The 13,174-nt window shown below is 48.2% G+C and overlaps 3 protein-coding genes across 3 annotated transcripts; 1 reads left to right on the top strand and 2 right to left on the bottom strand.

Moving 5' to 3' along the window:
- Positions 1 to 269: 269 nt before the first annotated feature.
- Positions 270 to 4,412, top strand: RhiXN_00455 (actin cytoskeleton-regulatory complex protein SLA1; the record flags this gene model as incomplete). Its single annotated transcript, XM_043320274.1, has 12 exons — positions 270 to 394; positions 457 to 538; positions 593 to 772; positions 831 to 896; positions 948 to 1,037; positions 1,091 to 1,174; positions 1,234 to 1,734; positions 1,789 to 2,054; positions 2,105 to 2,187; positions 2,239 to 4,047; positions 4,110 to 4,244; positions 4,297 to 4,412. The coding sequence occupies 12 exons, from the start codon at positions 270 to 272 to the stop codon at positions 4,410 to 4,412; spliced, it is 3,537 nt and encodes a 1,178-aa protein (XP_043179286.1).
- A 210-nt stretch (positions 4,413 to 4,622) lies between these two features.
- Positions 4,623 to 11,526, bottom strand: RhiXN_00454 (Sec7 guanine nucleotide exchange factor; the record flags this gene model as incomplete). Its single annotated transcript, XM_043320273.1, has 19 exons — positions 4,623 to 4,754; positions 4,807 to 4,933; positions 4,988 to 5,129; positions 5,182 to 5,463; positions 5,512 to 5,709; positions 5,760 to 6,043; positions 6,099 to 6,447; positions 6,501 to 6,606; positions 6,654 to 7,016; positions 7,077 to 7,188; positions 7,237 to 7,682; positions 7,733 to 8,061; positions 8,114 to 8,310; positions 8,361 to 8,482; positions 8,530 to 9,013; positions 9,069 to 9,253; positions 9,308 to 9,581; positions 9,631 to 9,789; positions 9,839 to 11,526. The coding sequence occupies 19 exons, from the start codon at positions 11,524 to 11,526 to the stop codon at positions 4,623 to 4,625; spliced, it is 5,979 nt and encodes a 1,992-aa protein (XP_043179285.1).
- A 265-nt stretch (positions 11,527 to 11,791) lies between these two features.
- On the bottom strand, positions 11,792 to 13,171 carry RhiXN_00453 (iron containing alcohol dehydrogenase family protein; the record flags this gene model as incomplete). Its single annotated transcript, XM_043320272.1, has 5 exons — positions 11,792 to 12,371; positions 12,424 to 12,524; positions 12,582 to 12,614; positions 12,664 to 12,707; positions 12,760 to 13,171. 5 exons carry the CDS (start codon positions 13,169 to 13,171, stop codon positions 11,792 to 11,794), a joined length of 1,170 nt encoding a protein of 389 aa, XP_043179284.1.
- Positions 13,172 to 13,174: the final 3 nt, after the last annotated feature.

Raw genomic sequence — 13,174 nt, 5'->3', positions numbered from 1 at the left:
TGTCATATATGGTACTTCAGTGTGGTTATATATTGAGATATTTGTGGTGAGAAACTAAAGAGGGCCAATGTTATTGGAAAATCACTCAGGGCATCGCGTGGGAATGTAATCCCAGCGCTTAGTGGTAAGTTGAGAAACGCCTCCGATCGAGTTGACTTGCGGACAGCTACACAGTTGATGTGCAAAGAGAGTCTCTCATTTCGGATAAATTTTCTCTAATCTTCGACCCACCGACGATAGCAGCAGTTTACTAAACTCTCAAGGGGGATATGTCTGCAACCTACGGCTCTGTGCTCGTTGCCCTCTACGACTATGCCCCTCCGGCTGGCACCGAAGATGAGGTTGCGATTAAAGAGGACCAGCTGTTGTTGCTCCTAGATGGCTCCGATGACGAGTAAGTAATGTAATGAGGTAATATTGGGTCAAAACCTGAATGTTGGCTACGGCTGTCCGTAGGTGGTGGAAGGTTAAGATCAAGACAAATTCCCAGGAGGACAACGGTGATTCTGGACTTGTTCCCAAAGCATATGTCGAAGAAGTGGGTACACACTTGATCTATTAGCTTCAAGCTAACCAATATAACATCCATTAGGCCAAGCCTATTACCTCTGCAAAGGCACTCTACGATTACGCTGCTAATGGCGACGGGGAGTTATCTATCACTGAGGATGAATCGCTTTTAGTATTTGATCAAGAGACCGAGTGGACTCTCGTCAAGAGCACCAAGCCAGGGGGCAAGGCAGGTTACGTACCCGCAACGTATATTGAGCTGGTACGTTTATTCCATTCAAAGTATATATAACTATCTCACGATTTTGTTAACAACATAGTCCGGCTCTGTTAAAGAGGAAGAAAGTGCAGTTGCTGCCCCGGTCCTTCCACCACCTGCTGCGGTAGTACGTACATATATAACCCTGTTTTGGTTTGTTACTAAGACGCGTGCATAGCCTCGAACTTCATACACTGATCCCACCGAACTTGTTGCGGCATCCCACACGAAAGCGCGTAGCGACCCTGTGGAGACATGGAGTGTGTCTGTAGGTTAAAACCTCCTTCGTCATTCGGGCTTGCTCCCTTATATCATTGCTAGATACTCGACAAGAAAGACAAGAAGAAGAAAGGTACCCTCGGGGTTGGGAATGGTGCCATCTTCTTTTCGTCCGAGTCTGATAAGGTGAAGTGGCGAACCAATCGTGTCTTTTAGGTGTTTACCGACGGTACTTTCCGCCTTAGACACCGGTTCAACAGTGGCAGACATCTGCAGTGGTGACTGTTACCTCAGATAAGGCCAAACACGTAGATATTCAAATTGCTTCTGGGGGCGAAATCACCACTCTACGCTTTGTTGCCAGCTCTCGGGATGTCTCTGAAGCTATTTTGCAAAAGGTTGAAGCCAGTAGAAGCATAGCTAATTCTGGCTCCGGTTCGACTCCAACAGCTCCCATACCCGACCCAATCAACACCGAGGTTCCGAAACATCATAAGAATGGCGCTAGCGTTCGATTTGCCAAGTCTCCTGATTCTGTTATTCCCAACCCCGAGGATGACGATGACGACGGCCCCCTTGGAGAGCAAGCTAGCGCGCTCTACGACTTCACAGCCCAAGCTTCGGACGAACTGAGTGTCAAGGAAGGCGAGACTCTGATTGTTATCAATCGTGAGGAGAGCGAAGAGTGGTGGAAATGCAGGAATATGAAAGGCGAAGAGGGCGTTGTTCCCAGTTCTTACATTGAAGTGAGTTATACTCGGAAAGGGCTGTTGTTTTACGCTAACCCGAGTTCTTTACAGCTTCAAGGTAGTTCTACACTTGCCCGCTCACAGTCACAAGACGATGAAGATGACACTACCACAGAGTTAACTACGTCCAATGCTGCGGAACAACAAGCTGCTGCAATGGCGGAGCAGAGGCGCCTGGAAAAGATCAAAGAGCGCGAAGAGGCAGAGCGTAGAGCTGCAGACGAGAAGAGACGGAAGCGCGAACAAGAACGTACAGAGGCGGAGGCGAGGGCTCGTGAACTCGAGCGTCTAGAGCAGCAGAGACTTGAGAAAGAAAAGTGCGTTGATCAACTCATAAAATGGACAGAAAAATTCATTGTCTCCATAGAGCCGCCAAACAAGCTGCCAGGTCCTCCACAGGTACTCGTCCGTCTACTGATTCTGAGCCGCGAAGGTCGAACAACGGTCCTCGTAAGTTTGGTGCATGGAAGGCGCAGATGAAGATATTTTAACCATTGACAGGGCCTGGGAAAACTCGAATCTGGCACGATCGTACTGGTCAGTTCAAGGTTGAAGCCGAATTCCTTGGAATCGAGAACGGCAAAATTAAGCTACACAAGTCCAACGGTGTAATCATCGATGTGCCTTCGGCCAAGATGTCTCCTGAAGACATGGCATATGTCGAGAAGCTTATCAATGCTGGCAAGAGTCCCGCGACTGCCCCAGATGATGATAACGTGCCCCTGTCAGTCATTGCTGAACGCCGCAACTCGCGTCCTCCTTCCACGCCTTCGCGACCGGTTCCACAGCAGCCCAAAAAGCCACAGATCGATTGGTTCGATTTCTTCCTCAGCGCTGGCTGCGATATGGATGATTGCACACGCTATGCTGCTTCGTTCAATAGGGATAAGATCGACGAGTCGATTGTCGCTGATATTAAGGATTCTACTCTGCGTTCGTTGGGCCTGCGCGAAGGAGATATCATTCGTGTGATGAAGGCGATTGAGAAGAAGGGCTGGAAACACGAAGACGACTCTGCTCGCCGAGAACAAATGCGCAAGGACGAAGAGTTGGCACGGCAGCTACAGGCCCAAGAGAATGCTGCGTCTCCCCGCCGCTCAGCTACGACCAGTCCCGCACCGAATTTGTTCACTGGGCCAAATGGTCAGCTCAAGAATACTCGCAGGGGACGCCCGCCTCCATCGAGTAAGACCGCTCCAATTGCAGTCGATGGCAGTGTGCTCGGAAATACTGGGTCTATTTCCCGTGGTGGTACTCCGCAGATCACTAGCCCTACGGGAGGTGTCCTTACAAGTTCCCCAACTGCTGCGAATGAAGAACGTTCTACCGCTCCCATTGCTGCTCCTGTGGCCAGTGGGTTTGATGACGATGCGTGGACCCCTAGGCCCAGCAGCGCAAAGCCAGCCTCTCCTGCTCCAGCTGTTGCGCTGTCTCCTCCCCCCGCTCCTGCACCTGCTCCCCCTGCACCTGCACCTCCGCCTCCTGCGCCTGCACCGCCTCCCGCCCCAGTTGCGCCCGTCGCGCCTGTAGCACCTACGCCGCCACCAGCACCACCAGCACCAGCACCAGCTGCCGTGTCAGTCCCTCCGGTCGCTTCACCCCCGATTCAACGACCTGCTACTACGAACCCTCCTGCAGCACCAATTTCGCAGCCCGCGTCTTCACAATTTGATATCCTCGCAAAGATCCAGCAGATGCGTCCTCCATCAGCCCCCATTGTATCACAACCAACGGGAATGCAGTCACCGGGCACCGTTCCTTCAAGTTTCCAAGTTGGATTGGGGATGGGTAACTCGCCCGCACCTATAGGCCAGTTGCTCACCGCCCAGCAAACAGGCATCTTGGGACCCCGCGGTCCACCTGCACCCATTCCCGCGAATCAATCATTGCTGACGCCACTAATCCCGACTACTAGTGGATTCAATTCGTTTGTGCCTACCCGCCCTGGCTCGACTCCGTCCTTTGGTGGATTGCAATCCCAACCGACCGGGTTCCAGCCTTCTCAACCAAGCTTTTTACAAAGTCAACCGACTGGGTTCCAACCGTCACAGCCAAGTTTCCTTCAGTCACAGCCCACAGGCTTCCAGCCTTCTCAGCCTAGTTTCTTACAATCTCAACCTACCGGGTTCCAACCTTCACAGCCGAGTTTCCTGCAGAGCCAGCCTACCGGATTCCAACCCAACCAACCCAATTTCATGCTACCGCAACAAACTGGGTTCTCGCCCAGCCCGATGGCTTCACAATCACCGCCTCTCAGCATGCAGCCAACGGGTATGGGCGGGATGTTCAATGGTGGTGGATTCCAACCACGTACGTAGCCTGCCATCACTACCGTACCGTCAGATAGGTATTAACCACTCTCTTTCGGACAGAGTCTCAACAAAACTCTTTCAATTCACCACCGAGCAACGCGCCCCCACAGAATAACTTGTCAGCGGCAAATGTATTTGCCTCCATGAAAGCTGGGACCTTCGCTGGAGGTAACACTAGTGATCCTCAATCTGCAGGTACATACTTCAATGAACGCTAAAAGGTCCAAGTCTGATTTTACGTCCTTAGATAAATACGATGCTCTTCGCCAACCGACCGGTGCCAACTTTATGGCTCCTCAGCAAACTGGATTTGGATTTCAACCTCAAAACCAGTTCCAGCCTGGTTTCAATGGCTATCGATAGGTGTACAAAGGATTTAATATTTCTTGTATTTATCCGGATAATTTGGAATGGAGAGGTTCCCTGTTGCATATACTCTTACATTGGCACTCATAGTCAGAATTGAAAACGCGGATTTACCACAAATGTGCAAAAAATACTAGAACAAGATATCTGACATCAATAAAACAACTAAAAGCGATACAGGTGGGGGAGAGGGGTACAAGTGGGTGTCTAGGCGGTGATACCTTTCGTACGCCCAATGCGGACAAAAATATCAGACAGCGGTTGTCGTATTTCGATAGCCGCATCGCGCGTTATAAGAATTGTCGCAAGAGGATACAAAGCCGGCAAATACCTCGCAAACTAAGGTGGATTTACATTCAACCATTTGCTTATGGCGTGAACAAGCGCTTACCGTTTGGTCGTCAAAATGATAGAAGCCGCGCAAGATTTCAGCAACCACGGGAGTCCAAGTTGCAACATTTTTTCCTTGACCTTCTGTGCGAAGAGCATTGAAGTCTTCAATAATTTGGAGACCCAATCTAATTAACCGCCTTGGTTGAGATTCATAGATGAATTTTGAGCAAATAACTCACGGCATTAATCGGTCAGCAACCTGCGCATGTTGAGCTTGATACTCGGGGCGTTTATCATAATACATTCTAAGCGAAACGTTGATCAGGCAAGCCGCACTAGAAGACTCTTGTTTCAAGAGATTGGGCAAATGTTTCATGAAGCCTAAAATTGTCGTAAGGATTCCGACCAGTCGTTAATCTTGAGCGGCACTTACCAACTTTCCAGAGACCCGTCCTAAGTTCTTTATCAGCATTGAAACTACGAGCAAACTGATAGCTGTGATCAAGGACAGAAAGTAATTTCAAAAGCTGGTCCGGAGGGATGGTTCTGTACACTTCCTTGTTTTGAAGCAAATCGTTGGTGGTTTCGATGAGCAGGAGCTGGATAACGCATTTCATGATGATATCCTTGAAGATGCGAGATCTGTCACGCCCCGAAATGGGCACGCCGTCGTTCAAAGGGGAAAGCGGACCTGAAGGCTCATTGTCGTGATGCTCTGATGAATTATGTTAGTTCCGACAAGCACCAACCCAAGTTAACGTACCACGGTCTCCCGCAACTGGGACGACTTCTCCTTCTGCGCGTAGACTTTCATCGAATAATTGGTGTGGGGTAGTGCCTTTAAACAGACGAAGGAAAGTCATTACAACAGTATCCCACTGCGCGTTAGTGAGCTTTTGCGCATTATTCTCTAGTAGTTGCTGTAAGCAAGATGTTCCAATCCGTGAAATGGTATCGTTTTCTATGCGGTCGTCAGCCTTTCACGATCACAAAGAGTTAGCTTCTACTCACTCAGGCAAATGCAGGCTGAGAGAAGGTCAAGCAGGCCTCCGAGAGATCGTGCCAAAAGTTCGAAGAAATGGGTATATAGATCAACCAATTCGCGCAACGCTTGTATCATTGTTGTTGACACCCAAATATTCATATCCTCTGCAGTAGCCAGTCGACTCATCTCTTGACTGTTCTTCAGAACGTCAAAGATAGGGAACAGAAGCTTCTGGCAAACATGATCCCAAAAGTCGGGTGGAAATGTTGTTCCATGCGTCTTGAGAGAACTGAACAGTGAGTTCAATGCCCTACATGTGCATACATTCAGATAAGTATTTCTGATAGTAATATTTATTTACTTACAGTTTCCTTACTTCGAGATCTTCAGCCTCCATGATGATATTGTAGAAAGAGAACAAAACGGGGAACCAAAACTTGACAAGTGGGTCCTCGGTCAATTGAACGCTAGTTGCATCCGGGCGAGGCGATGGAGGGTTCGGATTCAAGCCACATTCGGGATGGTTGAGCATTACTGGAATTATTCCTCGAAGCATGTTGATAGCTAGGAGACTTATTTTCTGGAATTTTGTGACCTTGCAGAAATCCGTAATGCATACAGTCAGATCTGCGAAAGCACCATTCCGAACAACAGCGCCAAAATGGTCTTTGTTAATTCCAGATACTATCTCAAATGCGTGTTGAGCCACGGATTCTATGGTAAAACTCAGAATCGATCCTTTGAGCGGGTTACGGGGTCAAGCTCACCTGTTAGTACTTTGGAAGCTTCTGCAAACACCCCAAACATGGTTCGCCAACCAGAACGAATATTTTGAACTTTCGTTTGGATCATATGACGCAAACATTGCAGAACCTAATAGAAGATTAATGGGGTGCACATCATTCATAAATCAAACGTACCAAATCTCTTGCGTCTGGATTATGGTTGTGTGTCATGGTGTATTCGAACGGCTTTAGAAAATCCTTCTGAAACTTGAAGTTCGCAAGCTCCTCTTTCTCAAGGAAGCGGGCAGCAAGCTGTCGCAGGGCATCCAGTGCGAAAAAGGAGACAGTAGGGTTGGTATGACAGCACACCCGATTGAAGTGCTCGCCTAGGATATGCCACATATTTGACCACTCCATACGAATTCGGTTCATGTTATAGTATGAAATGTCGACGAGCTTCTGCAGACTGAAAAGTCGAGGTTGTTCAGACAATCCTGAGGTCTGAATTTCTTCCCAGGAGACATCGCTCAACGCTTGGACAAAATCTTGTATGGCAGTCTGTAGGAGTACAGGTTGAGTTACGGTCCTATTTTAATATTCATATACTGCAACACTCACGCCAGAGAGATAATGGCTTAAAGAGAAGACCATGTCTGCAGCGACTGTGATATGTCGGGACCGGCTTTCGTTGGCTAGCTCCTCCGCGGGTAGTTTTCGACTCTTGTTTTTTCTATACCCATAATTAGTTCTAAAAACAGTAAGAGAAAGGGGAACCTACCCTCTTCGCGTCTCGTCTTTTGAACCAATCAGTGCCATGCGCTCCAATTGACTTACACATGTAAGTACTTCATGCCAGGAGCCTCGTAAGTGATTCCCATCCGAAACGGCGACATCGAGCAGCGCTTTGATTGCTTCCATATTCTTTGTCTTCATTTCTCCTAAGTTGTTCAGGAAGGTAAATTTGGCTAGTGTGGTCACAAAAGCGTTCCGCTCGAGCTCGAGATCAAAGAAACACGCAATACGAATGGCCAATTTGAACCCTTCAAGGCAGAGTCCGATCAACTCCATATCGTCCGTATTTTGCATAGTGGATAGACCAGCAATGAATGGCATCCATGCAACTTCGAACATGGGTCGAACATGCACAAAATGCGACGCGCTAAAGAACTGGTCTGGTGTAGGGTTGCCCTTGCGTTGTGAGCGCATCATAGTTTTTAACAATGCCTGAGGCGTACTCGTTAAATTTCTGCATATTACTGGGTGCCTTCACATACCTCGGTTTTGTTGGCCATACCAGTGGTTTGCATTACATAGGTTTCCTTTGCGATATCACGACCCACATTGGCAATCGCCCCAACCAACCCAGCTGGCGTTGTATTGATAGATTGGAGAGCAATAGCTTCCTCCTCATCCTTCATCCTGATCTCCTTTGAATGAATATCATCGAAGATGGCAGAGAGTAGCTCCTCTGGCAAGTCCGATCCGTCGTTAATTCCGCGATTGTTCTTGATAAAATCGGCTTTAGTCATGCGCTTTTTGACTTGGGGGTTATATGCGTCGGTGTTAAGCATGATCACTGAATAAGCAAGAACATATGCGGGGTCTGTATAAAACGATAAGAGAAGCCGTATTATGGGTAAACTAAGAGTACATACCCGCATCTTTAAAAACTGACTGAGGGTTCTGAGCAACATATCGTGCAGCAAATTTAAGCATAAAACGATCAATTTTTTGAGATTCGCCGGGCAATCTGAATGCCTGCAGGAACGCCCGAAGAGCTTCGACGAAAGTAAGGCCAGTAAAGTCTATCAGATCAACGAATGCGTGCATGATTGCAATGTTTTCTTCTTCGCTATAATAACTTCTCAGTACTTGAATCTTTACTAGGCAGAAATCTCTTACCCCTCGCCTAGATATTCCCCCAATGCGGCTTTACTTAGCCCATCTGTGCTGATTAGGAATCTTGCAATACTGTTTGGGCTCCGGGAATCAATAAACCCTTTTTCGATAAAGAATTGAATGCCCTGAATAATACGTTAGAATTACCTTCTGCCTGAATAACAATAACTACCTTTTTCTGCTTGAAATTAAACTGTCTGATGCCCTCAAGTAGCAAAGTTTTCCTGTGCTTGGCGGTCTCAAACTTCCCTGGATCATCGACAAGCTCAGGATTGGACTGTCGAGCAGCTTCGTTAGTGACAGGCGAAGCCTCCTCTCCGACACTACCGCTGAGGCTATCGTGTCGCGAATCTTCCCGGGCAGTAGACCTGCTCGTCCGATCGCCACTTTCTGAAGTAACCTTATCGCTGCCTGTTCCCCAAGCGACCAAGGATTTTAGAACCGAAACCAAGCATTCAAGGCCTTGGCGGTTAAGTTGTATATCTCCGGACTGTGGTGTAGCGGATGATTGAGGGGTCAAAGCCGAAGTGCTAAGGGATGGGGGCATAGAGGAGGGTCCAGTGTGTCCGGTGGCCAAGGTAGAACCACCAGGGTCGGCACCTTTTGTTGGGGGCAGAGCCTGTGACGCGGCTGTTTTGGATATTATATTTACCAGCCTAACACGGTGAGTTTACTCAGTCGGTATAAACTTGAACAACTAGAGAGACAAACCTTTCATAGATGTTCTCCAGCGCTTGCCGATCACAATCGTAATTGAGATAGATATCGACGAGAGTTTGCGGGTCTTCACAAAGCTTAGCAAACATTACCAGGATTGTCGACTTCTGCTTTGGGGTTGCCTGCCTCATCTCCATAATAGGGATAAAAATCTCGACGAAGAGAACTTCAATTTCTTTCTGTTGAAAGCCACAGCATAAGCCCGAGTGATCCTATATTATCGTCGCTCGTACCTTGAGCTTCGTCCGTAGGCCGCTGAGAATTCTCCAAAAGATTTCAACGCTTATATCGAATACTTGGGGGACAGAGCTGATCGCATTGCGACTTAATGCTAAGCACAAGTACTGCTTCACTGCATGGAGGAAGGGTGTTGCTTCGTTACTGGAACTGGAGAATATCAATGCATGTGGATCGACAAATAGCAGCATGTGAGTGTCGAGAACAGTCAGTACCAAGTGTAAAGATAGAAGCTTGGAGCGCATAGCGTGTGACTTGAGTTCGCGTTCACTAGACAAGTAATCAGGCAAATCCCCCTGAAGGTATCTGAATAACTAACCTATCTGAGCCTAATGGCTTCATTGTCAATTTACACAATGCACGGAACACCAAGAACGCGTCCTTAATGAACAAGTCATTGTTAGAAATAGGTCGAGTCAGCGGGCCGGAGATCCCCGTCTGTAACGCATCGTTCGGATTCGGTTGCTCGAACATTTCTCTACGAGTGTCTGATGAGCGACGAATCAAATGCGTTGGTAACTACTCACGGAGCTCGAGGCACAGGCGAAGTCGGCGAAGTGGTCCCTGTGGCTTCCGGATTTGATGTTGGCTCTGTATCGTTTGTATGCTCTTCAACGTCATTAGGGGAATCAGCAGGGTGATGACCATTGGTGTCAACCGGCTCGGAATGCTGTCGGGTACCGTTGGATTTTGGACGAGGTGCTGACAAAGAAATCACGGACCCAGTCGCAGATGGGTTTTGAGATAGATCATCCTTGGCATGCTGAGAGCCCACCAAGCTAGGTGTACCGGGCGTTTCGGGATCAGTCGAACCATCTTCACCTATCTTACATCTACCGAAAACGTGATTGACCATTTGCGTGAGACCACCTTGGGCGACCATCTGGTTAACCGGATCATTGCTAAGCAGAAACACATTATAGACAGTCCGGACGGCTTTCAGTAAAGATGAATGGTGAACCAAGATAGTTGGAGAGAGAACGAGTGACAAGAGTGCTTTGACAATCTGGAGGGATACTGCGTCGGGGGTAGTGTCGGTATATGCTGCGGTGATTGTGCTGGTAATCAGATCGGCGAGAGGCATCTGTGTGGTAGATTGACCTTCAGTGGAACCAGGCGTGGCTCCTGGGGCAGGGGAGGCTGGGGGTGAATTGTACGCGTGTTCAGGCGAGATGTCCTCAGCGAAAAATCCGTGCGATACTAATTTCGCGATACAATCCAGCCCTGTGATCATGAGTTTTTCGTTTTGCGTCTCTACTGCCATCTGTAATGGCTCGAAGATTTCTCTAGGCTTTTCGGCGCCTCTGCCAGATTTTACCAACTCCAATGCATGATCAACGGAATTCTTGAACGGCGTTGATCGCTTTGCTTCACGCGACGCGGCAATAGTTTCGAGGGCCGTTGTGAAGAATACTGGAGACACAAAAGCGCGGGACCCATTCGTACGATGTGAAGTTTGCGAGGCTATCGAAGAACGTCTATCGAGCTGTGATGATATAGAGGGACGGGAGCCGGGACCAGGAGTAGAGGTTCGCACAGAAGAGACAGATGAATTGCGATGCTGAGAAAAGCCCGCGGCCGAAGACCTATCTACCGGACTTTTAATCTTTTCAGGAATAGGAGGAGGGACTGAGCCAGGCCTGGAATCGGATTCGGTTATGGGAGTGGGTACACTGGTCGTTGGAGTGTGCGACAATTCAGTCGAAGGTGCCCGAACGACAACTTCCGGGGGGTTAAGGTCTACAGGAGCCATTTCAGAGTTTGCTTTGTCTGATACTTCAGCATATTGGGCAGGCGGGTCCACTGGTTCATTTGCAGATACCTCTGGTGTGGAAATCAGCCGGTCAGTGGGCGGTATGGGTAAATCCTTCTGAGACGCGTCCGAAACCTCTATTGCGTCTTGTTTGACATCCTCTTTATTATCCTTGGTCTCTTCGTGGCTAGTGGCCAAAGCTGCCGGTGTGTTGGTCGTGACCGAGACTTCAGCTAATGCTTCCTCCGAGACAGGATTTGGGTCGAGATCGTCGTCATTAGCAGGTTCGGGAATGCCTTCAGTGTTTACGGACTCCTCGGTTTTGTCGACGATACTATCAGGCTGCGTTTCCACACCGGGCTCTATTTCTGTTGGGTTCGAGGGCGCGCCGACACCTTGGTCGATGGAGATTACTGAAGGCTCTGCCTGAGCATTCGGCGCAGACTCGGAAGGTTCCGCCATATTATGCGTGAATTATGAAAGTGAAATGCCTAGAGGCCGAGACCTAAACCGAGAAGCCACAATCTATACAGTCGATTGCAGGTGAGAGACAGGTCACCTACAAGCTCCTGGACCCTGAGGAGGCACTGCCCCATAAGCGCCCGAACCACGTCGTATTGAGCGTGATCGTCTGCTTGCCTCTTTTGGAAAGATAGTATCTGTTGTGACCAAATGTTACGGTTAAAATGGGTATTGTACGCGTACACATCAAATGATTCGATGGACATTATATAGAAGCTAACAGCTCGTGAACGTGACTGACGCTGGGCCCCCCCTCGATCCCAGCCAATCCCTCTTTCTCTATCGCCTTGGCTATTCTCTCCAGATCAGCCTTGGGGACCTTCCATTCCTCCAATGTACTCCTGAGTCCCAATTTTTGAACCAAGTCCTCGATGTACTTAGATAGAATTGCACCTCCTCTGCTTGCTTCTGGTTCACCTTCCACGTCGACATCGGGTAAGATATTTTTGGCTTCAGCCTCGAGTCGCTTTACCGCTCGCGTCAAGTTTTCTTGGCTATATGGGTCAGAGAAACGCGCTTTCAAAGCAGTTGACTTGGCCAGAGTCAAACAGCTCGTGATACCATGTGGAATCTGATAAGTTGCTCCCAGTTTATGCCCAAGAGAATGGCTGAGACCAAAAGCTCCAGGCTTTGGATTGGGCGATAGGGATAGGTAAGCTGCGTTTAGTAATCGTTGGCGAACTTCGAGATTATTTGGGTCAGTACGGGACTTGAGAAGATTTTCAAATAATTGGGGGATTGAAGCCAAAGCTAATTCGATGATGGGGAATGCTACTGGTGGTTGACTGGTTGGCGGTTAGTTATTAACTCAATATAATTCAGCGTTAGCTTACTTACCGGTATAAAGCCTCTACGCCGTGATCCAGAGCTCTAATACCACTCGAAAGCCAGAGTCGGATAGGTGTGTACACAGTGAGGCTCCCGTCTAAAATAACGGCCTACCAACGAGAGGGAGGCTGTCAAATTAGTTAGAGTTGTTATATGCGTTGACTCACGTCTGGAACCAGTTCTGGATTGCTAACTGCCACCTATCAACTGGTAAGCAATGCTCCTAATACAAGCAAAAGCCCTAAAAACCTTGTTCCCTTCTTCATTAGTATATCCGGCATTGTGTGTGTATTCTGCTGATTATGTTAATTACCTAGATTGGCTAAAGATCATATTATGACGTACCAGCAGCACTGAGTGTCGTAGGAATTGCTATGATCTTCAAAAATCCCTGGCTTGTCGATTCGTTCCTATAATAGCTGATGGCTTTGGCAGCATCGATAGGACTACCTCCTCCCAAAGCAACAATAGTGTCGGCATTCTTCTCTTTGAGGATCTCAAGTGCGGCTCTAATGCCAGCGACGGGCGTGTGTTGCCCGATATCCGTGAAACTTGCAACATGAACGGATCCAAGAGCTTTGCTAGTCTCTTCAAAAATTGGTGACTTTGATACCAATTTGCCAGTAAGGATTAATGCACGACTAGCACCGAGATTTTTAACAGTTTCGGGGAGTTTTGAGATAGAGCCCAAACCATAATGAAGATACTTAAGTTTGGAATACGAGTATGAATTTGCTGGTACATGAATTTGGGCCATCGG

Source organism: Rhizoctonia solani, chromosome 4, assembly GCF_016906535.1.
Source record: "Rhizoctonia solani chromosome 4, complete sequence".
Lineage (NCBI taxonomy): Eukaryota > Fungi > Basidiomycota > Agaricomycetes > Cantharellales > Ceratobasidiaceae > Rhizoctonia > Rhizoctonia solani.
This window is presented reverse-complemented; position numbering and strand designations above follow the sequence as displayed.